The sequence below is a fragment of the Loxodonta africana genome, chromosome 12 (genome assembly GCF_030014295.1).
Source record: "Loxodonta africana isolate mLoxAfr1 chromosome 12, mLoxAfr1.hap2, whole genome shotgun sequence".
In the NCBI taxonomy this organism is placed as follows: Eukaryota; Metazoa; Chordata; class Mammalia; order Proboscidea; family Elephantidae; genus Loxodonta; species Loxodonta africana.
Window position 1 is genome coordinate 96,109,861 of NC_087353.1, and position 23,100 is coordinate 96,132,960.

General features: G+C 50.7%; 1 protein-coding gene across 9 annotated transcripts in view; it reads right to left on the minus strand.

The window, feature by feature from the left end:
* The window catches only part of TNRC18 (trinucleotide repeat containing 18), a 117,206-nt gene that overhangs the window by 37,455 nt on the left and 56,651 nt on the right, over positions 1–23,100 (minus strand). For 8 of the 9 annotated variants that reach the window (XR_010323697.1, XM_064296000.1, XM_064295999.1 and 5 more), the window contains 7 exons: positions 22,532–22,707; positions 21,552–21,688; positions 21,221–21,349; positions 19,325–19,496; positions 17,292–17,655; positions 13,498–13,773; positions 8,029–8,274 (listed from right to left, as the gene is read on the minus strand). Coding sequence is in view for 8 of the 9 variants with exons in the window: in XM_064296000.1 (XP_064152070.1) it covers positions 8,029–8,274; positions 13,498–13,773; positions 17,292–17,655; positions 19,325–19,496; positions 21,221–21,349; positions 21,552–21,688; positions 22,532–22,707 (1,500 nt within the window). In the remaining variant the exon portion in view is untranslated. The remainder of the gene's footprint in view (positions 1–8,028; positions 8,275–13,497; positions 13,774–17,291; positions 17,656–19,324; positions 19,497–21,220; positions 21,350–21,551; positions 21,689–22,531; positions 22,708–23,100) is intronic. The other variant, XM_064296001.1, reaches the window with a different exon arrangement.

The following is a 23,100-nucleotide window of genomic DNA, read 5'->3' on the forward strand; positions in this document are numbered from 1 at the left end:
GGACACAGGGGGCGGGAAGCATTGTGGACAGGGGTCCTCTGGGGCCCCTTTTCCCACCCACCCTGCTCACTGGTCCCCAGCAAAAAGGCCACAGGCAGGGTCCACCCTCCAAGGTACTGCTCTGTGAGTAGGGGCGTTTCTCCCCATTTCCAGAGGGGGTAACTGGGGCCCAGAGAAAGGCAAGCACTCACTGCTGGGAGTAAGAGTGAGGTACAGGCCTCACTTTTACCCTAAACCTCCCTCTGTGGCCCGGACTCGGCTTCCTAGCCCTCACCCCAAGAGGAGCCCTCACCCCAAGAGCAACGTCTGGGAATGTGAAGGTTAGTGCTTAGCCCAGCAAGAGCCTCCCCTGGGTGCTCCCATGGAAATCCCAGAAGCCAGGCCAGGTGAGCAGTGAGGGCCTCACACCTGGGAAAGCCCCACAAAACCCGCAAGCCCTCCAGGCCTCCTCTCCCCGTTCCTGGTGCCACTTTTCAGAGCTGGGAGGCCCCTAGCCGCCCCCTGCCCTCATACAGTGAACCTACCCACAGAAGGCAGAGACCCCAGAACAGCACAGCTGAGGAAGCAGCTTCCCATCGCCCAAGGGCAGCCCTGACCCAAAGCCTCAGTCCTGCCTGGGCTCTCACCCACCCAGTTCTACTCAGTCCTTTCGGACCCCCCAGACTTTTGCTTCTGCAGTTGCCTCTACCCGGACCCCTGTCTCTCCTCCAATCTCTATTTGGAAAACTGCTGTGTCCTTTGTGACAAGATCTGCCTCAGTGTCCCCTGGCAATCACGTGTCCACCTTCTGTCACAAGAGACATGCACTGCCATGTAGAATTTCTGTATCTCTGCCTGTCCCATCCTGCCCCCAAATCCCCAAGTTCCCCGGGAGCCCCCGGTATTGCATAGCTCAGAGCTGGCCCAAAGCTGGCACCTAGGGAGAGTATGTGATGGGGGTTGGCGGTGCTTCTCCCCGGGGCCAGGAGCCTCAAGGGGCATTCAGCCCATAGGGCATGAAGAAGGCCCGCCTCCTCCAGCCAGATTTCTGGATGATACATCTCCAGAGCTCCTTAGCACTCACCACTAGAGAGGCCCAGCAACTTGCCCTGCGGCCCCACAGCACAAGAGCAGAGAAGCCACTTCCAACCCCCAAGCCTATGGACTCCTGGGGGGCAGCAGCCTGTCAACAGCTGCTTTGGGAGACCCGGCCCCATGGCACCGAAAGACACAGCCACAGCAGCAGGGACCTGTCTGGGGCCCCTTAGCACGAAAGATCCACTTGCAAAGCTTAATGATCCCGTTAATTAATCTTTTATTGACAGACTTCCCGATGCACAGGGAGGCAGCTGGGGGCGGGGGTTGCGGTTGACTAGGGCGAGGGCCGTGAAACACAAGCGTGAGAGCTCTGCTTCAGATATGACGGAATAAGACCCTACCTGATGGCACCTCCTGTCTGCAGAAAACAAGCGTAGAGCCTAGATCTAGGAAATACCCTGTAGTGCATTATGTATGGAGACGGTGCTGGAGAGAGGGCAGAAACAGTGAGCCTCTAGCGGGGAGCAAACACTCACTTGGAAGCTATACAGGTAAAGATCCCATCCTGAAGCTTCTACCCTGAGGCTAAGTGCATTCTTCTTGGCACGAATATTTGGGAGGCTGGGGCACCCATAAGGAGCCCGAGTAGCACAGAAGTTAAGTGCTTGACTGCTAACTGATAGGTCAGCACTTTGAACCCACCAGCCACTCCGAAGGAGAAAGATCCAGCAGTCTGCTTCCATAAAGATTACAGCCTTGGAAACTCTAAAGGGCAAGTCTACCCTGTCCTATAGGGTCTCTATGAGTCGGAATCAATTCAACGGCAACGGGTTTGGTTTGGGGCACTCATGGAAAAAAAAAAAAAAAAAGAAGTCTGTATGTTCTCAAAAACCAAGAAAGAAAAGTCCGGAAACTGAAAGCAAAAAAGAGGCGGAGGGATCCCCAAACTCTACCTACCCACGTCTCTCACAGATCCCTGAACCACACATGCATAGGACAGACTCAAAGCCACCCAGGTAAAGGCAAAAAAAGATCTGAACAGAGACCAGAGCTGCTGCCAAGAAAAAGAAATTGGTGGTCAAGCCCTGCCAAGGAAAAATCCACTGAAACGAAGGCAATAATACTCATTTGAGAAAAATCAGAGAATTCAGACTCTCCACAGCTTAATTTTCATAATGTCCAAATTTAGATATGCAATCTAAATTTACTTGAAAAATGAAGAACCAAGAAAATGGGTAACATTTTGGAGAGAAAAGAAAATCAACTGAATCTGACCTGGAGAAGAAACCAGATGTTGGAACTAATGGACAAAAATTTTGAAGTGGCTACCATAATAACTACCCTCGATGAAGGAAAACAAAATTATTTCAATGCATAAACATTTCACCAGAGAAATGGGAAGTATCAGCAAAAAAATAGCAACAACAGAAAAGAACCAAATGGAAATTCTATAAGTGAAAGATATGATTTCTGAAATAAAAAATTAACTGAAAAGGACTAAGAGCTAGGTGGACATGATTAAGGAAAGAACCCTGGTGGCACAATGCTTAAGTGCTCAGCTGCTAATCAAAAAGTTGGGGGTTTGAGCCCACCCAGTGACTCCACAGGAGAAAGACCTGGAGCTCTGCTCCTATAAAGATGACAGCCAAGAAAACTCTATAGGGCAGTTCTACTCTGTCACATGGGGTCACTATGAGTTGGAAATGATTCGACAGCACCTGACAACGACAACTGATTGGAAGCCAAAAAACCACACTCTTTGCTGTTGAGTTGATTCCGGCTCACAGCGACCGTAGAGGACCATAGGGCTTCCAAGGAGTGGCTGGTGGATTCAAACTGCCAACCTTTTGGTTAGCAGCTGTAGCTCTTAACCACTGGGCCACCAGGGCTCCACTCGATTGGACTAGCAGTCAAGAAATCAAACAACGTAATGCATTAAGCAAATCTGCTGCAAAAGACCTTTGAAGAGTGTTAAAAAGCAAAGGTGTCACTTTGATGATGACTAAGGTGAGCCTGACCCAAGCCATGGTCTTTTCAATCACCTCAGATGAATACAAAAGTTGGACAGTGAAAAAAGAAGACAGAAGAACTGATGCATTCAAACTGTGGTGTTGGCAAAGAATGTCTGCTCTCTCCACTTGTACTGAACATTGTACTGGAGGTTCTAGCTAGGGCAATCAGGCCAGAAAAAGACATAAGAACATTCCGATTGGAAAGGAAGAAGTTAAACTGTATTTGCAGATTACCTAATCTTGTATGTAAAAAAATCTTAAAGAATCTACTAGAAAACTATTAGAATGAATAAATGAGTTCAGCAGGATTGCAAGATACAAGATCAATATACAAAATATATGCTATTTTCAAAAGTACCTGTTATGGGTTAAATCATGTCCCCCAAAAATACGTTTTAAATCCTAACCACTATGTCTGTGATTATAATCCCATTTGGGAATGGGTTGTCTTTGTTACGTTAATGATGCAGGATTAGTGTAGGGTGTGTAACCCTTTCGTTATTACATTTTTCTCCTTAAAAAATTTTTTTTTGATGGCATGCGTTTTCAGTACTGGAACGCATGCTTATTAATCGAGTGTGTTTAAATTTCTGTTTTTTTTTTTTAATACGGATTTTGGGAAATATGATCTGGTGATAGAAGCCACCAATGAGGCAAGTGGCACCTTGGCACCACTGATCTGTGGTACGACGATATACCAGTGAGAGATAAGTAATTTATTGCAGGTGCCTTTTTTCAATTAGGTTACATGGAGAACCTCTGGCTTTCCAAATATGGCACAGAAAAACCAAAACAAAGCTTTCAGGGCTCCCTAACTATCACATGGGAAAGCCATAATTATGCTTGCAGTCCTTATCTCACAGAAGTAAAGGAAAAAATGCAAAAGTTTATAAAACTAGCACATCCAGGAGGCATCACTTAATAGAATGCTCAACTTACACAACAATAAGCCTCCAACATCAGTCTGCTGAGCTTCACACATTTCAAAAGGGAGCCACCTTGACGCTAAGTACATTAGAACAGAATAACACCTTACCTCTGAGATCCAGAGGCATAAAAAGTGACTGGCATACCAGTTATCCCAATGGTAAGGAAATTAAACAAGTGAGCAGAGGAAAGATGGGGTAAGACAGATGCCAAGATACACAGAGATCTCCAAGGAACGAGGAAGCAGAAGCTGAAGAGACAAGGACCTTCCTCCAGAGCCCACACAGAGAGAGAGCATTCCCCTAAAGCCGGCACTCTGAATTCAGACTTCTAGCCTCCTAAATTGTGCTAAAATAAATTTCTGTTTGTTAAAGCCATCCACTTGCGGTATTCTTGTTATAGCAGCACTAGATAACTAAGACAGAATTAAAAAAGAATAAAATACTTAAAAATAAATTTAGCAAAAGAAGTACAAGACTTTTACACTGAAAACTACAAAACATTGCTAAAAGAAATCAAAGAAGATCCAAATAAACACAAAACCATCCTATATTCATGGATCGAAAGACTTACTATTGTTAAGATGCCAATACTCCCCAAACTGGCCTAAAGATTCAATGCAATTTCTATCAAAATCACAGCTCACTTTTTTGCAGAAATTGACAAGCTGATCCTAAAATTCATGTGGAAATTCAAAAGACCCAGAAGAGCCAAAAAAATTTGAAAAAGAGCAAAGCTGGAGGACTTACACTTCCCAATTTCAAAGCTTACTACAGATCTACAGTAAGCAAGACAATGTGGTGCTATAATAAGGATAGATTAGTGGAACAAAATTGAGAGTCCAGAAATAAGCCCTTGCATTCATGGTCAATTGATTTTTGACAAAGGTGCCAAGACCATTCAGTGGAGGAAAGAACAGTCTCTTCAACAAATGGTACTGAGACAACTGGATATCCCCATGCAAAAGAATTAAGTTAGACCTCTACCTCACACCATATGTAAAAATGAACTAAAACAATCACAGAACTAAATGTAAGGCCTAAAATTATAAAACTCTTAGAAAACAACAGGAGTAAAGCTTTGTGACCTGGGATTAGGCAATGCATTCTTAGACATGTCACCAGAAGCACAAGTGGCAACAGAAAAAGAGATAAATTAGATGAAATTAAAAACTTTTCTGCTTCAAATTAACACCACCAAGAAAGTGAAAAGACAACCCACAGAATGGGAGAAAGTATTTGCAAATCGTATCTCTGATAAGGGACTTGTAGCCAGAACACATAAAGAACTCTTATTCAACAATAAAGAATGGGCAAAAGGTTTGAATAGGCATTTCTCCAAAGAAGATACACAAATGACCAACAGCAATGAAAAGATGCTCCACATCATTCATCATTTAGGAAATCCAAATCAAAACCACCATGAGATAACATTTCACACACAATAGGGCAGCTAGAATAAAAAACACAAACAATACCCAGTACTAGAGAAGATATGGGGAAATTAGAACCCTCACACATCGCTGGTGAAATTGTAAAAAAGGTGCAGTCGCTTTGGAAGGCAGCTCGGTGGTTCTTCCAAATATTAAACACAGAATCACTATATGACCCAGCAATTCCACTCCTAGGTATGTACCCAAGAGAATTAAAAACATATTTCTATACAAAGACCTGTATATAAATATTCAGAGCAGCTTTATCTATAATAGCCAAAAAGTGGAAACAACCCAAATGTCCATCAACTGATGAAGGGATAAACACAATGCAGTCCACCCATACAAGGGAATAGTATTCAGCCATAAAAAGGAATGAAGTTCTGACACTTGCTAGGATGTGAATGAACCCTGAGACCATTATGCTAAGTCTAAGAAGCAAGACTCCAAAGACCACATATTCTATGCATGCTTCTATTTATATGAAATGGGCAGAACAGGCAAATCCATAGAGACAGAAGGTAGATTAGTGGTTACCTAGTGCCAGGAAAAAAGGGAGAATGGAGAGTGACTGCTACTGGGTATGGCATTTGTTTTTTGGATGATGAAAATGTTCTGAAATTAGACAGTCATGATGGCTGTACAACTCTGTGAATATATAAAAACCACTAAATCTTTCAAGTTGTTAGTTTTATGGTATATGAATTATATCTCAATAAACCTGTTACTAAGAAACTAAAAGGATAAAATCAAACCAAACTTTATCAATAATTATATTAAATATTAATAGATTAAATACTCAAAAGGCAGAGATTACATGAGGCATAAAAGAAAAACCCCACCTATATTCTGTCTACAAGAGACTCACTTTAAATAAAAGACACAGGTAAAATGAGAGTAATGGCTGGAAAGAAGATATATCATGGAAACAGGAAGCATAAAAAAGCTGGAATGGCTATACTAATACCAGATAAAATGAATCCCCAAACAAAACACATTACCAAAGATAAAAAGGAACACGTCATAACAAGAGTCAATTCAAGAGGAAACAATCAAGTGTGTATGTACCTGATAATACAGCGTCACATACATGGGCAAAAATTGATTTAAATTAAATTAAAAGGAGAAATAGAGATTTCTGCAATCATAGCTGGAAATTTAAACACACCTCTATAAGCAACTAGGGAAAGGATTAGAGAAAAAAAATCACCAAAGGTATACAAGATCTGAACAACAGTGTCAATTACACTGACCGGACGGGTATTTATAGAACACTACACCTAACAAAGGAGCCCTGTCGGTGCAGCACTTAAGCTTTCGGCTGATAATCGAAAGGTCGGCAGTTCAAACCTATCAGCCACTCTGTGGGAGAAGGATGTGCCAATCTGCTTCCAGAAAGATTACAGCCTTGGAAACCCTATGGGGCAGTTCTACTCTGTCCTATAAGGTTGCTATGAAGCCAAGTGTGACTGTGGAGGCCTGTAGGGGGACACGGGTGGCACCACAGTGCCCTATTTCCCTTGTCCCAGCCCCTGACAGGAGGGCCTCAGGCCTATCCTGTTGCACAGAGAAAAGCACAAGAGGGGCGGGGAGGACCCTGCAGGATCCTCAGTTTCAAACACCAACCCCAAATTCAGGCTGGGCTCGGCCAAGCACGGACGCAAGTTCCCGGGAAGAGTGGAGGTGGGGCCCGAGAGGGTCCCGAGGTCCATCTGTTCCAAGACAAGATGATGACCCAGGATGTAATGACAGATGCAGACACAGGAAGGAGGGAGTCGAGGGGGAGGCAGAAAGACCTCGCCGTTATCCTCCATCCAAGCAATGGGCCGATCAGACAGAGTGGCCGGGAAGATCAAATGCAGCCACGAGTGCACCATCAGGCTGAGGAAGTTCCTTTCTATGGGTTTCCATTTCTTTAAGCCACGAATGGGTATTGAAAGCGGTCAACGAATTTTTCTTTTTGCATCTATTGAGACGATCACATGGTGTTATGGGGTTGAATGGTGCTCCCCCAGAAAGATGGGTCGACGTCTTAACCCCTGTACCTGTGAACATGGCCTTGTTTGGAAGTTGGGTCGGCGACCCCACCTCTGACCTCCTTCAGGCCCTAACCCCAGCCCCCACGAGGCCTGCCCAGCTGGGCCAAGGCCCTCTTGCCGAGTCACCGCCTCTAAACCTCCCGCTCTGGGGAGCCCCTCCCTTCAAGCCTTTGCACACAGCTGTCCCTTCTGGCTGCACCATTTTTTCTCTACAAGCTGGGTCAGCTTCTACTTTTTGCTTATGGTTCAGTCTGGGTGTATCCAACCTGCAGGGCCCTCCCAGACCCCCAGGCTGGAACAGGGCCTTTCCTTGGTCTCCCCCCAGTCCCCCAGACACATTTGTGAGGACTCTTTGCTCCCCAAAACTGCTTGAAGGGGGCACATGAATGCCCAGAGAGGTCCCTCTTTGCAGAGCTGGTTGAGGGGGGGGCCTTGTTCCTCGGCAACAGCAGGCCAGGTGGAGATTACGCTCAAGATAGGCAGGCCCAAAAGACAGGCTGGCTCCCCAGCTCTGCTCCTCTCTCCTCCGAGCCTCAGTGTTCCCACCTGCAGAATGGGCCTGAGACTCCTACCTCCCTGCCCTTCGCTGACCAGTGCTCACCCATCAGGCTCTGCCGCTCCTCCTTCTTCCGCGCCTTCTGCTTGGCCTCCAGCTGCACCACCGACAGGGCCGGCCCCACGGTGGGGCTAGGCAAGGCGCTGGCTGCGAAGCGTGCCAACAGGCCCAGCCCGCTCTCCTCCAGGCCTGGTGACAGGGCCCGCTCCCGGGCCCCCAGCCTATAGCCGCCACCAGCCTCGTCCTCCTCCTCCTCCAGCCCCTCGTCCTCCTCCTCCTCGGAGCTCTCATCTGGCGTGCAGAAAACAGGGGGCAAGTCAGCGCTGTGGTCTTGGCGCATATCACCACCCACCGCCACCCAGGCCCGGAGCCACCATTTGGTGTGGCACCAGCCCAAGATGCCATGGCTCCTAAACTCCTCCCCTGGGGCAGCTGGGGAGTGGTCAGAACTGGCCGGTGTTTCCCACCCTTGTCCCCTCTGCCCCATCACATGGAGCCCAAGACGAGAAAGCCCTGAGCGGCCTAGAGATGGCAGGGCTGTGGGTATCAGAATGGGCATCTGTAAGGGGGACACCAACATGCACCTCAGCTCGGGCGGGGGACAGATACATGGACAAGGACTGGAGACAGCTTTCTCCACAGTCTCACACACATACACACACACACACACGCACGCCCCAACACACAACATGAAGGCTGAGAAGGAGGCAGGAGAGAAGAGAAGAGAAGGAAAGAGGAGGCTGAGGGAAACGAGGGGTGGGAGGTGTCCTTGGGGCACGGCTGGGGATTCTGGGTGCGGGCATCCTCGAAGGAGCTGGAGACTGGCAGGAGAAGGTGAAGTTTGGTCTCTTCGGGGATTGGGTGGAAAACCCCCATGGTTCAAGTCCAAAGTCGACTCCCACCAACACCCCCCAAGCCACTGGCCTTCTCTGAGCCCCTATTTCTCCTCTGTGGCAGGGGGGGTGCCCCTCCCGGCCTCCCCACTCAGCTAAAGGGAAGGCTCAAATACGATCCTATGAGAAAGGGCTTTGCAGGCTCCAAGGGAAACACAATAACAGGACCACCCCCTCAGTCTGCCAAAAAGTAACAGTACTGTCCCCACTGCCATCGGAATTGCAAGCTGGATATCACTCTTGACTCAAAAAGAGCCAGCAAGGACTTAAACCCAAGGCTTGCTTACCCACAAAAAAACAAATCAGTCAAGTCAATTCCAGCTCATGCCAACCCCATGTGTTACAGAGAATAGCTGTGCTCCATGAGGTTTTCTTGGCTATAATCTTTACAGAAGCAGACTGTCAGGCCTTTCTTTCGTGGCACCACTGGGTGGCTCAAATCACCAACCTTTAGGTTAGTTGTCAGGTGCAAACTGTTTGCGGCACCCAGGGACCTTGCTTACCCATAGTCTAATGAAAAAACCCATTCCTGGAAAAAAAAAAAAGCTCCAGCAGGGGGCTTCGGAGTGGTGGGTCGATGCAGCCACCCTGCTCACACCCTGATGCAACCAACCATCTCTCAATCTGGTGAGCAGCTGACAAGGCAGCCTTCTCCTCAGCCATCGGGCCTGCCTCCCTGAGCCCAACTGGGGCTTTCAGGACACAGACCACAACTCAGTGGGGCCTGCAGGGGAGAGCAACGGAGGGCAGTGCGCCCCGCAAACAAGACAAATCCACTACCAAAAAAAGAGACTGTCTTAAGGTGGAAACTTGCTTCTGATCTGAGGCAGGCAGGCAGGCCGCTCAATGAACCTGACAACGGTAGGTAAGTGAGAAGCATCTGAGGGGCTAAGTCTAAGTGTGACATGCCACAGCCAGGGTCCTGTCAGGAGAAGCTGAAGGGCAGGTGCCACACTCAGGTCTGTGCACCCGCTACAGGGTCCCACCTGCCCTGCGGGCCTGGGTGGGGACGGTGGCTCACAAGCTAGACGCCATGGGCAGGGCCCAGGCTCGAGACCTGAACAGTGACTATTCTGCCAGAAAAGGCAGGACAGAGAGTGTGAACTACCTCCCCTCTGCGCTGTCTCTGGGACAGGGAGCTGGCTGGCTCTGGGGGATGGAAACGTGGAGAGACGGCCAAGTTCACGTTCTCCTGACACCCTCAGGGGTGCCAATGAGGACGGGGGCCCTTTGTGCGTGCCCAGTTACAGAGGAAGCCCAGGTCCCTGCTGTGATGAGCTGAAGGATTACATCAAGGAGTGGAGAGAGGAAGAGGCAGAAAGGGGGGTCTGTTAGGAGGAGCGTGAGGCAGGGAGGGGAGCAATCCCCAGAGCAATGGATGGCACAGGATGGAGAGGCCAGCGGGCAGGCGGCAGGGGGGCAGGCAGACAGTGCACACGTGCAATCCATTCACATGGCGACGTCACATGGTTCGTCTCCGCCCAGCGGGCCACAGCGGCAAAGCAGGCTAAGTGTGGGCAGACTTCCCACAGCACCTGGGTTCTCCCATCAGTCCTGCTTGGGCCTGGCCAATTCGAGAAGGGAGGCTGGTGGGGGGCTGCCTGGGGTGGAGGCGTGGGGCTGGACTTGTGGCCAGAAGGTTTCCCTGCCAAAGACCCCCTTCCCTGGCTGCTCAAGTGTGGAGACTCCAGAACTCCAGGAACTGTGGGAGAGGGGAGGGAGAGGGCTGGCTCCGGCCCTGGAACATTCCGCCCAGAAATTTAGAACATGGGCAGGGTTATGAGACTTTGACATCAGATCCCAGAAAGCCAGGAGCAGCCCGATCCCAGCGCCTTGGAATGGAAGAAGAGTGTTTGGGAGACCAAAAAAAAAAAAAAAAATGGGCGGCATTTCCGCAAAGTGGAGGCACCATTTTTTAAGTGCAACAGGCTTCCCGAGGTGGCTCGTCTTCAGGGGCAAGTGTCATGTGTGGGCCAGGGAGGTTGGGAGCCTGCAATATCTTAGCTCTTCCACGCGGGAGCTGGGAGAGGGGCCTGGGAACCACAAAAACCCTTCTGGAGTTATCCACATATGAGGCAAAAGAGCTAGCCAAGGGTGGGGGGAAAATGTCTCCAACAAAGAAACCCAAGGAAATCCAGAAAAAGTTTTATTTAAATCTTGGATCCATATGTGTGGGGTTGGCTGTTAGAACTTGGTTTGGTTTCCCCAAACCCAAGAAAATGCCAAGGCAACCTCCTGCTGCCATACCCAGTGGGGGCACACCCCAAGGAGGGGAGGTGTAAGGGGACAGAAAGAAAAGGGTTTTGCCTACCTACGGAGCAACGAGCCGGGCTGGGGCTCAAGCTCGGGGACCTGCTGCGCTGTCTGCCTACTCCCAGCCTCCGCTTTGCGTCCAGAGTGCAGCGTGAGAGCAAATGCAAGAGACCGAAACAGACATTCAAAGCATCATGGGTAGGGGTCAAGGGTGAAGGGATGGTCAAGCTGCTGGGGGAGAAGCAGACACACTAGAAAAGCCAAGCCAATTAAGGGTTTTAGTACTGGGGATTATTAAGGCCCTATTACCCAAATATCCCTTTTCAAGACCTGACCAAAGGTCTGTTTGCAAGGGGGCAACCAAGTCAGCATCTCAAGCCGAGGGGCCTTGTCCCCCACCCCACTCCCTCTGCTCCTGGATCTGGTTTCTCACAGGGCAAACAGAGGCCCTGTCCCCTGGTACTGCCATGTCCACCTCTGGGTTAGGGTCCCCAGCTCCCTCTACCCACTTCTTCCTAAAAACTTGGGGGGGCCATCTGCTTCAATGTGGGAGCTGAGCTCTGGCAAGAGGGTGCAAAAACCGGGGAGCCAAGCCCTGGCTTTGGAAGAAAAGGAAAAAAACGGTGCATGGCGGAGGAGCCATGGGCACTCAGCCAAGGTTGGGAAGTAAGGCTCAGGGGCATGAAGAGAGAGCGAGATGGAGAACCAACCAGACTCCCCCCCTACTCCGAGGCTCCAGGCTGGGGGAGGCCTCAGAAACCAGGCTGGATGGAGACGTGGTGGCCTCTCTTCTCACCCTGGCAGCAGCCCAGGAAACCGTGAGCCTATGCTGTGCTACTTCCTGGTCACCCAAATCGGTCTTTGCCAATTTGGAGGGGAAGTATGGAAAGGGAGAAGAGAGACCAGGAATATGAGAACAAGGCTGGAAAACAGAGCCGTGCAGCCCCAGGGACCTCTTCTACATCTTGCCCAAGCAAGTTTGTGTCCAGATATGCCAGGACGCACCCCGCAGCCTGGCTCAAGCAGCACCAAAGGTCAAGAATCTGACATCTGGGTGCTGCTCCCCAGGCTCTGGGGGTTCCTCCAGCCCTAACAAGACTCTGCCCTGAAGCAAACCCTAAAACTATACCTAGGACACATTTCCCAGGATTCACTTGCTCCCTCTTCTTGGAACATTTTTGATTGAAGGATCTGAAGGGTCTCAGACATTTCTAACCTGAGAAGTCCAATTCTTAGATTAGAAAAAGTCAGAGCCAAAATGTTTTCAGAGCTTACCGAGTCTGACCCTTGCTTTTTATAAAGGATGCGACAGAGGCCCCCCGGCTGAGGCAGGGGCTGAGCGGAGGCCAAACCAGGCCACTGGACTCCCAGACCAGTGCTCCTTCTGAAGCCCCACACTGTGTCCCTCAGCATGGCCATGAAGCCGATGCTTTCGCATTTAAAAAAAGCGAGAGATGTCCAACTGTCTTGCCCCTGCACTGCCCACATGCCTTTCAAAACAGAAATCCCTGTTGGAACACAAATCTTGGCAAATAAATAGTTCTTAACCAGTGCTAGGTAGGAATTAGAGCTTAAAAAAATAAAACACAAGCAAACAGCTCAAAAAAATAAAAAGATGATGCTGGCGGTGAAAGCAGTTGACTTTAAACCTGCAAAATGGAATGAATGCCAATAGCAACCAGGGATATTTGAATAATAGAGAAAAGCAGTAGGCTGCATTAATTTCATCGCTACTCCTTTTGGGGTGGTGAGGAGGAGGGTGAGGGAAGAGGAACAAAATGGAGAAAAGCATCAACCTAATTGTCTAGTAAAGACACAGCAAGAGAGACAATGCACACGGGTTTAGTTAAAAATGAACTCGATATGTTTAATAAAGCTTGGTATTACCAAAATTGCGGTACAGACATCAAGTCACACGCCCACACGACAGAATTCCATTTACAAAATGTTCCTCAGGAAGCCTCCACCGGGCCGCCCATGCCAAAAGAGAACCCAACCCAAGCCTGTTGTCTAGGTGGGCAAAAAAAGTGAGAAGGAACTTAGGGTGCGGTAAGGGAGGGGCGGAGAGGAGGGAGAGTGGACAAAAGTGAAGACTAAAAACCAGTCCATAGAAAAGCTCAAAAAGAGCTAGCCAATGATATTATCACAATGATACAACTAAAAACAAAAATAATTAGGCGAATAAGGCAGGCTACGCTGCCAAGAACCAAGATGGCTGCCCTTCCTGTGGCCATCCAAGATGGACGACCTCAGTGTCTGCCATCTCTCTCCTGTGGGCATGCTCTCTCGATCTCTCTCTTTCTCTCTCGCTCTCACTCACTCTCTCGCTATAAAACATGGAAGGTATTTTGTGTTTTGAGCTAGTAACCTTGGTCAAACGAGTCCTCCGAAGAGTCGCTGAAGGAGGAACGAGCGTCGGCCTCTCGGAGCAGCAAACAAAATGGCTGCTTCCTGCTAGCGGCCGGCTTGGGTTTCAGAGTCCGGGTGGCCACTAGGCCCCGCTTGGACAGCTTGGGGCCTCCGGCGGGCTTGTTGTTCTTGGCCACCATGCCACACAGAAGGGAAGATGTCAATTTGGAGCTGGAGGGGCCTTGATCAGACCACTCATCCTTCAGGAATTCCTCATCTTCCTCGGAGTCGGTATCTGCAGTCAAAGTAGTTTTTAATAGAGATAAGTCACAGACGCTAGTGGAGGAATTGGTCTCTTTATTTTATTGATTTTAGAAGTTTGGGAAACATTCTGGTGCAAGCCAGAGCAGAGAGGTCCAGGTGCCCGTTGGCCATGGAAAAAAACTTGGTTATGCCACAGGCTCTCCTCCCTGGCCAGGGCTTCTTGCCTTTCACCTGGGGAGGCCTCCCAGCAGCAGGCCTCGCGTAGCTGGTCTTTTGTGTGCTTAAGAGTCAGGCCCATTCTAGTCTGGACGCTGCCAGCATCACCCACCATCAGTGACTTCAGTGAACACCAGAGGTGAGGCAGTTTTCCCAGGCACGAGAGGACATGGTGATCACTGCCGGCTGCCCCCTATCCCCAGGGATTGCGCCCAGCCCAGGGGAAAAAGAGCTCAACCAAAGCTCTTCTCCCCAAAATACAGGCACCCAGGGGCAAATTGGAGCCACCTCGTGTGGGCTGTAATTGTGTACATCTCTTTCCAACTCCCCAATTAATGATTTCACCTTGTTGGATTGAAACCAGCCGTGGTGAGAGTATTTACACCAAGGCAAATGGCAAACAATTACAAGTCAAGGCGTTTGTTTTTTTTCTTTCTGAGAGCTGGATGACCAGCTCACCACTGCTGGCTTCCCCTCCCCTAAGTCTTCAGCCTGTGCGGTTGAGGCCAAAGGTTTTCAAACTTTCCTGGCAGAAGGCCAACCAACTTTGGGGAGGGGTACTGCCACAGGGGAATAGTGCCAGTCCCATCCCAAGCCCACCCCAAACCCACTCACACCCTTCATATCTGTTTTACATATTGGGCTGCCAAACAAGATTGCGATGGAAGAAAGGGCTCCACAGCCAAAGATCATAATCTCTTGATCTGACACAATCCATACAGAACGTGAGGAATGTTAACAAATGCAGCTACAGCGCTGGCTTGTCCAAGTCCAAAAGAAACTGCACATGGGGGAGGGAGGTAGGTCTCTGGCTGCTTCCACAAACATCTACATCTTCCGCTCCAATCAAGACCAGTCACAAGGTTGGCCTAGCAACGCAGGGGTAGGATACATAACACCAAGCTGCCACCCACTGCCTAACCCAACCATAGTTCTCATGTTCTCCTGCAACACCTGCCCTTCATGAGATCACATCCCAGGCTGGAGACTCCTGGGAGTGACAATAACCAAACTGCCTTCCCACAAGAACCCACCAACCATGCCACCTGCCCCTTCCAACCCTGACTGAAAGAAGAAAAAAGTCCTGTTCTCTCATCCCTCATCTCCCAGTACAGCAGCTCTCTACTGGAAAGGCACAGCCCCTGACCTCTTTGGAACCTTGTACTCTCAATTTGCCTAAAAAGGCAAAAGAGCAAATAAAAAAATTGTTTTTAATTAAAATAAGAACAAAGACAAGAGCTCTACCCACAGGTAGTGGCATACCATAGCCATCCTCTAGCTGGAGATGGCCTTCTGACTTTGTTATTACAGTTAGAACCTATCTCTCTTTCCTAGGGAGTCCGTGGGTGGCACAAATGGTTAAGCACTCGACTATTAGCCAAAAGGTTGGCTGTTCGAATCCACTCAGAGGTGCCTTGGGAGAAAGACCTGGCAACCTGCTCCCAAAGGGTCGCAGCTTTGAAAATCCTATAGAGTACGGTTCCATTCTGAGACATATGGGGTCACCATTATCTGGAATTGACTCAACGGCAACTAGTTCTCTTGCTGAGACTGGTGTTTTAGGTAAAGGCATAACCAGGTCACGTAGGCAACTGTGAACATTCCTTCACACATAAACACACACACGCACACCTGGCTGCAGGAGACTCACCACCTCAGAGCACCCACGTCTACCTCCACCCCATGCATTCCCACCTGTAAATGCAGACAGTGGGGGTTCCTCTAGCAACCTGCCAGGCCACACTCATAGATCATGCTCCCCTAGAAGATCAAAGGAGCAGCAATCTCCTCCCCACCCTCATTCTGCACCGCCTGGTAACAACTGAGATGGAAAGAGCAAAGGAAACCCTTTTCTTCTTCATAGTTACAGGTCTCTGAAACTGTTCCTTTTCTACTTGTGCCCACACTGTGGCCTGAGGTCTGGGTGATACCATTCTGACCATGCCCATATCAATCAGGGAGGCACAGGAGCTATATCAACCTCAAATGTCCATAGCACTCATCCTCAGCACAAAAGGAGACAAAAAGAGCGGCTGGCCTCATGTCCACTTAAGCGTCAGACTTGGAGGCCCTCTAGTCAGAGCACGAACATTGAAAAAATAGCCACAGCGTAATCCTGGGCCAGGTGCCACAGTGAGCTTTACCCACATGAGCTCACTTAAGGCTAACATCAGCCCTGCCAGGCAGGTAAGGATATCTGGACTCCATATAAATAAAAGTTTTCTTAAGAAAACACATTTTATTGTAACATTAACTTGCACTTTGACATTCAAACTCTGCCCAATGAGCCACCCAGAACCAGTTAAAAGCTAGAGATACACAGCAGCAGGCAGGTGCCAAGGAAAACGCCCTGCACTCCAGCCTGAATGAACAAGGTTGGTCCATCCAGAGTCCAAGAAGGCCCTCCTGGCCTTCCTGTAACTGCAAAATACTTGTTACCTATCTGTCTTGGGGGTAGGGTGTTCAATCAACAAACATTTAGTGCACACCTACTACACCCTCTAGGCCTCAAAAGGCCATGGAGGGAGGCCATTGGGTGAGCCAAGGTCATCTTCCTCCAGAAAACCACAAGGGCACAATCCGAGTTTTCAGTGAAGGAGCCCCAGTATGGTAGTCCCGAGTTACATATAGCTATTAAATTAAAAATTCAACAGAATTAAATAAATTTGGTTCTTCAGTTGCATGAGCCACATTTCAAGTGCACAACTATACATAGCTAATGGCTACCATATTGAACAACAGAAATATAGACTTTCCAGAAAGTTCTATCGGACAGTTGAAACAAGCCGACCTAGATTCACGCAGCTCCAACCCTCTCCACCCAAAGGGCACACAGTTTACTTAGCCCCTCCCCTAGCCTCGGCGTCAATAAATACGTTTTCACCAATACATATGGTGCAAAAGCTGTAGCATTTATTGTCGCTACACGTTCCCCGGGCCCCAAAGGGCGGTGCGTCTCCTAACGGTAGGCAAGGCCCAGTCATCGCCACGACCCTCAAACACTCGGAGACCACCACAAACCCTGAGGCTCACAATTAGTCCAAACTGGCCACTTCCGGCAAACAAGCGGAGGACAAAGGTGTGCAGGAAACTTCCGCTCCAACCCACCAATCATGGGCCGCGAAGCCCATGACCCACCAATCACAGGCGCTTCCCTACCACCGGTGCCCACCAATCGCAGGCACTTCCGCTTCCGGCGCCCCTTCCCCCACCCGCAGAACTAGTGCAAAGAGACGGAAACAAAGAAGCCTTTGACTGTCTCAAACAAAGAGTAACAGGAGGAGAAAGAGAAGAAACGGCCCGGAGGCGGCGCAGCGCCCTTCCGCTACTTACTGTAGGAGTAGCTGCTCACTTCCGAGGCGAATGGGGAGTGGGCCGACTTGGGCGGGCCTCTGGCCTTGAACCCCACCTCCATCTTCCTGGCTTTGGCCGCCCTTTTGTGTTTACCTTCCCTGGAGGCTTTCAGCGACAAGCTGAGGCCTTTGGCCAGGGCTTTTCTGTCCTTGCTGAGCAGGCCGTCATAAGGAGTCAAGTACCTGCTACAGCCCCCGCTAGTTTTCGATTTCCCCCCAGCACTGTCCGAAAACTTGAAGGTCGAGGACTTCAACTTGTCCTGCTTGGTGAGGGAGAGGGCCTTGTCTAGCTTGCTCGCCAGTTGCTCCTGGTCGCTGGCCATCTTCTTCTTCTTAATCTTCAGCTGGAGAGGAAGATGGGTCATAGGTTAATACGGGGCAAAATGGCAGAGGGGTTTCAGAGCGCACACAAATGAACCTGGGTCGTCATCCTTCAGACTGGCTCTGTGACTTCTGTAAAGGTGCTTAACTTCTTTTTGCCTCATTCTTAAACTGCAGAATGGGGAGCGTTATGTATGGGAAGCAGAGGGCTGTGCTGAAGATGGATAGAGATAAGACACAGAGCACTCATCACAATGCCTGGCACAAACTAACCACTTATTAAGTAGCTGCCACTGTGGTTACAATTATCATTGGCACGGGCACTTCCCCTCTGGCTTTCTGGTGCCTCCTAGGGAACTGCTTAGGCAAGCCAGGCTCACCATGAGCTAGAGAAGGCAGCTGGATTAGAGGAGGAGGAAGGGAACCAAGATGGAAAAACCAGACTGTAGCAGGGCGGATCTGCTCATCTCAACCACCTAAGCCTGCTGAAGAAGATGGCTGCATGGCCTAAATCTGCACATCCAACTAAATGGCAGGAGCTGCCAAGGAAGTGCCTCGCATGTGCCTTGGCTGCCTGAAGCAGAAAGAATGATTAGAGATTTCTCAGATTAAATTCCTGCTTGCGCCTCTACCAGCAAGGGTAGCCATTTGTTGAAGTGAAATGTGCCGTTTCGAAGCCATTAATGCCTCTCATTTGAACGTTTTATCTCCATTTTCTTTAATTGGGTAGCATTTCATAAGGAGGAGAAAAGCTGGGACAGCATCATTTGAACAACACAAGTATCCTTCACAATTTAAGTGTAAAAAGGAGCCAAAGGTGCAAACTGGCTGTCTTTCCCCCTTCCGCATCTGGTCTCCCTACGTGAGTATTCCTGATGGCCAGATCAACCAAAACCGCTCCTTCCCACAGGGCTTCCTGGGCAGGGATGACAAGGTGGACTAGTATTTAGAGATGAGGGCCTTAAGTGGATGATTCCAACGCTCCGCAGGAATAAGAAAAATCAAGGAGTTGGCACTCGCCCATCACCCCTGGAACGTTCACAGAGGAAATTACAGCAGCATCAGCCCTTGTTCCTTAGCACTACAGAATGGTGAAGCTGCTCATTAAACAATTACACTGTTCAACAACAGAGTAATTGTATTATTTGGCTAAGAACGTGCAGTCTCCTTGCTTGGCTTCAGCAAAGGGTCATGTAGATGTGTCAGAGGAGATAGAGCTGCTAGTCCCAGCTCAGCCTTGGAGGCTGTTAGTTGGATAGGTCCCTGACAGCCTCTGGGTTTTAATTTCCCCCTCTCTACAATAAAAAAAGGTCCCTTGGTGGCACACAGTTTGCACTCAACTACTAACCTAAAGGTTGGCAGTTCGAACCCACCCAGTGGCACCATGGAAGAAAGGCGTGGCAATCTGCTTCCATAAAGAGGACAGCCAAGAAAACCCAAGGAGCAGTTCTACTCTGTAACACATGTGGTTGCCATGAGTTGGAATCAACTCAATGGCAACAGGTTTGGTTGGGTTTTTTTGTACAGTAAGGAATGTGGGACAAGAGTCATTCTGACACTGGGATAATCATTTCTAGCATTTCTGTACTGCAGTTGGGGCCAACAGACCTGCAAAGGAAACGTAAACTCCAGTGCATCCCCGGGCCTCCCCCCCGGAGGATCTAAGCACACCCAGGAGACAGGGCCACTGACCTGGCTCATGAAGTCATTAGAGGTTTCATGCTCGTCCCAAGTCTGGCTCCTGCCCCTCGCTTTCCCAATTCCAATGAGGGCATCATGTTCCTCTTCGGCCCCCTTGTGTCTTTTTCTTATCCCCGCTCCCAGTTCGAAGTCATCGGATGTCAGCAGGGACTTGCTGCTCAGCCTGAAACCCAGATGCACCGCTGGTCAGCACCCTAGCTGGGCAACATGCACGGGCTCGGGGGCCACACTCGCGGCCCTGCAGGGCTGGGCGCTGGACGCTGCAGCACACACAGACGACAGGGACAGGTCTGGGATATTTGCAAGTGAGGCAGAATGAGAGTTTCGTGTGAAAGAGAAACTTCAAGTCAGCATCCTCTGCCGGCCTCTTCTCTTGTGCTCTTTCACACACACACACACACGCGCACACACGTCTCTGCATGGTTAGGTACTTCTCTACCAAAATGCGCCAAGAACAAGGATCAGAAATGCCAACGATCCACCAAGACGGGAGGGAGAGGATTAAGGCCCAGAGGCTTTGATGAAGGACCATTCACTGGTCTCCTGTATCGGAGTATCCTGTACCCTGCCCTTGAGCTAAAGCTTCATGAGTAATTATAATAAAAGCAACTCGTTTTTATTTGGCACATAATGTCCTTGAGGAGCCCTGGTTGCGCAATGGTTAAACACCTCGGCTGCTAACGGAATGGTGGGCGGTTCAAACCCATCCAGGGGGAGAAAGATCTGGCAATCTGCTTCCATTAAGATTACAGCCTAGGAAACACTATGGGGCAGTTGTACTCTGTCACAAGGGGTCCCTAGAAGTCAGAATCGACTCAAGGGGACCTCGCAACAATAATATGTGCCCTGCACTGTGTGAGCAGTTTATGTTTCACGCCGCCCAACAGTGCTTTGCCGTACGTAGTGCATTTTATAGATGACAACATTGGGGCTCAGAAAAGCTAACCGTCGACCAAGGTCATGATCAGTGGTGCAGTGGAGCTGGGACTCAAAAGCAGGAAGGTCACCCAACTCAAGGGGCCGAACTACCCATGAGGCCCACGGTGCCAGCAGCCCCGCCTCTGGCTGTCTTTTCCAGGAGCCCCTTCCCTTCCCAACAGTGGCTGATGATGACGTGTTTCTTCCTTTCGCCTTCCTCTTTTCAGTCAGGAACATCCCAAGAGGTTCCACACAAGACGAGGGGGCCTACGGGGCCGTTTTCTCCCGGAAAGACCCGTGCTGCCCCACTGCCTCCCTCTGAGCCTTCCAAAGGCACCCTGGGGGCCCCTCAGCTTCCACTGGGCTCCCCAGCGTCCACCCGCCCTGATGTCCCAGGCTGAGGGATGCTCCGGCCTGTTCTGATGGGTCTCCTTTGGCTCGCGCTACCTGATACGCAGGGAGAATCAAAGCATCTCCCCTGTCTATCTGGGGGTCCCACTGGAGGGAGTGTCCAGGAAAACCTCCAGGAGGTGCCACACGAAGCTTCTGCTGCTGCCCAAGGAGCCTGTCAAGGTGTTCGAAGGAGGTGCCCCTGGCAGCAGGGAGTCAGGCCGAGTCAGGTGCCGTGGGGGCAGGTGCTGTGTGGAGAAGAGCAGGAGCGGGTCCCTAGCCGTGGAGGACACAGGCGTGGCAGGAAGACAGCGGCACAGCACTCAGGTTGTGGCATGAAACAATCTCCCGCTGGGGTCCTTCCTCCCGCGCTCAGTCAGCCTATGCCGCCGCCATTCCTCGCTCACCCTCCAGGCCCAGGCACTGTGCTCCTTAGGAGCTAGGTTCCAGGCAGGCTGAGCCCCAGGGACCCAAGGTCCCACAGGCCAGCCGCGGGAGTGCGAGGGCCGCCGGGCCCCAGGCGGTCTCCTCCCCTCCGAGCTCTGTGCAGCCCCCGACCCACCGAGGGGCCAGCCTTACTTTCCGCTACTGTCGCGGCTCTTCCCTCTCTTGCGGGGGGGTGACAGGGCGCTCAGGGCGTGGGTCCGTTTCCGCGGCCTGCCAGGGCCTCTGCGTGCCAAGCTTCTATGGGGGTCCTCGCGCCTGTCCCTTAAAGAGAATCACACGCTTGGCTGTGAACCTGGGAGGGCGGGAGGGGGGGCACGGAGAAAGGGCGCACAATGCGCACACATCACCCAGGTCCACACACACGCGCAACCACACGTCTGAGCGCCAGCACCCACGGCGTTCCGAGCAGGCCCTGCACTGCCTAACCTGGCCCGGCGGGGGGCTATGGAGGGGGCATACTCACTCAGAGTCCCGGCGCCGCTGCAGCTTCACCAGCTCGCGCTGCTTCTCCTTGTACTGCCGCTGCACCTCGGCCAGCCGCATGCGGAAGTCCAGCTCCATGGCATCCATGCTCTCCAGGGAGGACTTCATGGCATACATCTGCAGAGGGTGAGGGACAGAAGGAGGGTGGGATGAAAGGTGCTGGCGGCCTGGACCCAGAGACTCCCGGCCTGCTCCCAGACCTCCTTCCACAGTGGGGACACATGGGGCTCACGGTGAAGAGCAAGGGCTTTGGAGTCACAGAGACCGCAGCGTGAACCCCCCTTCCTGCTGCTGACTAGCTGTGGCCTGGAGCAAAGTGCAGACTCCTCACCTTGAAGATAACCAGCTGCCGTGGAGTCAGTTCCGACTCACGGTGACCCCATGTGTGTGTCAGAGTAGAACTGTGCTCCACAGGGTTTTCAATGGCTGCTTTTTCAGAAGAAGATTGCCAGGCCTATCTTCCGGGGCACCACTGGGTGGACTTGAACCACCAACCTTCTGTGAGCAGCTGAATGCATTACCGTTTACACCACCCACTAAGTCCACCTTGAAGACAGGCCATGGTTCGGACTCTGCAGGGCTGTTCCAATGCTACTTTAGCTCACGTATGAAAGCACAGCACACTGCCTTCAACCATTGCCTTGTACGCTGGACTATTTTATCTGTGGGGGCTCAGGACCCCGCAGGCAGGAAGTGGCAGAACCAAGTTTGGCCCGAGGTCTGCCTTCTCCACAATCATTCATGCATGCTGGGAGGCATGCCCAACAGGTTATCGGATGGGTAAACTGAGGCACAGAGAAGGGGAAGTGCAGCCAGGCAAGTCAGGGGCAGAAGCTGGGTGCAGGTCTGGCCCTTCTGACCCCAAAGCCAGACAGGCCCCAGCCGACACAGCATCTCCGGAGAGAACCCCCACCCCACCCTGCCCTGCCCTGCCCCGCCCACCCCAGGCCAGACCCTCACCCGCTCTTCCTTCTTCTGCATCCAGCTGTACTTCTTGTTGGGGTTCAGTTCACGGGGCAGCCGTAGACTCTTAAGTGGGTCCACAAAGGGGCTGTCCAGCACTTCCTGTAGCATATGGCTGCTGGCTGCCAGCAGGCTCTCCAGTGAGGGCCGTGTGGCCACACCCCGCTCCGCACCTGCAGACACAGCCAGGTGAGCCCATGTAGCAGAGAGGTCCGGCCCAAAGGCATGGCAGCCAGTACCCCTCTGGGCCCAAAGCGGGAGGCAGAAGCCGGAGTGAGCCACAGGACCCCACCGAGATCCAACTGGATCAAGCCCTCCCAAGACTGGGAGCTAGTGCTAAGAGGTGAGAACAGGTGAGAAGACAGAGGCCTGGCACAGCCAGTGTGTGCTAACCAGAGAAAGACTCAGGACAGCCGCTCACTGCCAACAAGAGGGTCTTTCTAGGAACATGCCTCTTTTTTGCTCTTCTGTACTTAAAATTTCCCAAGATAAATATGCATGGATTTCATCATCAGAAAAAAACAAACCCAAAATTAAAAAGAGCCCTAAACTGTAAAAGTGATATG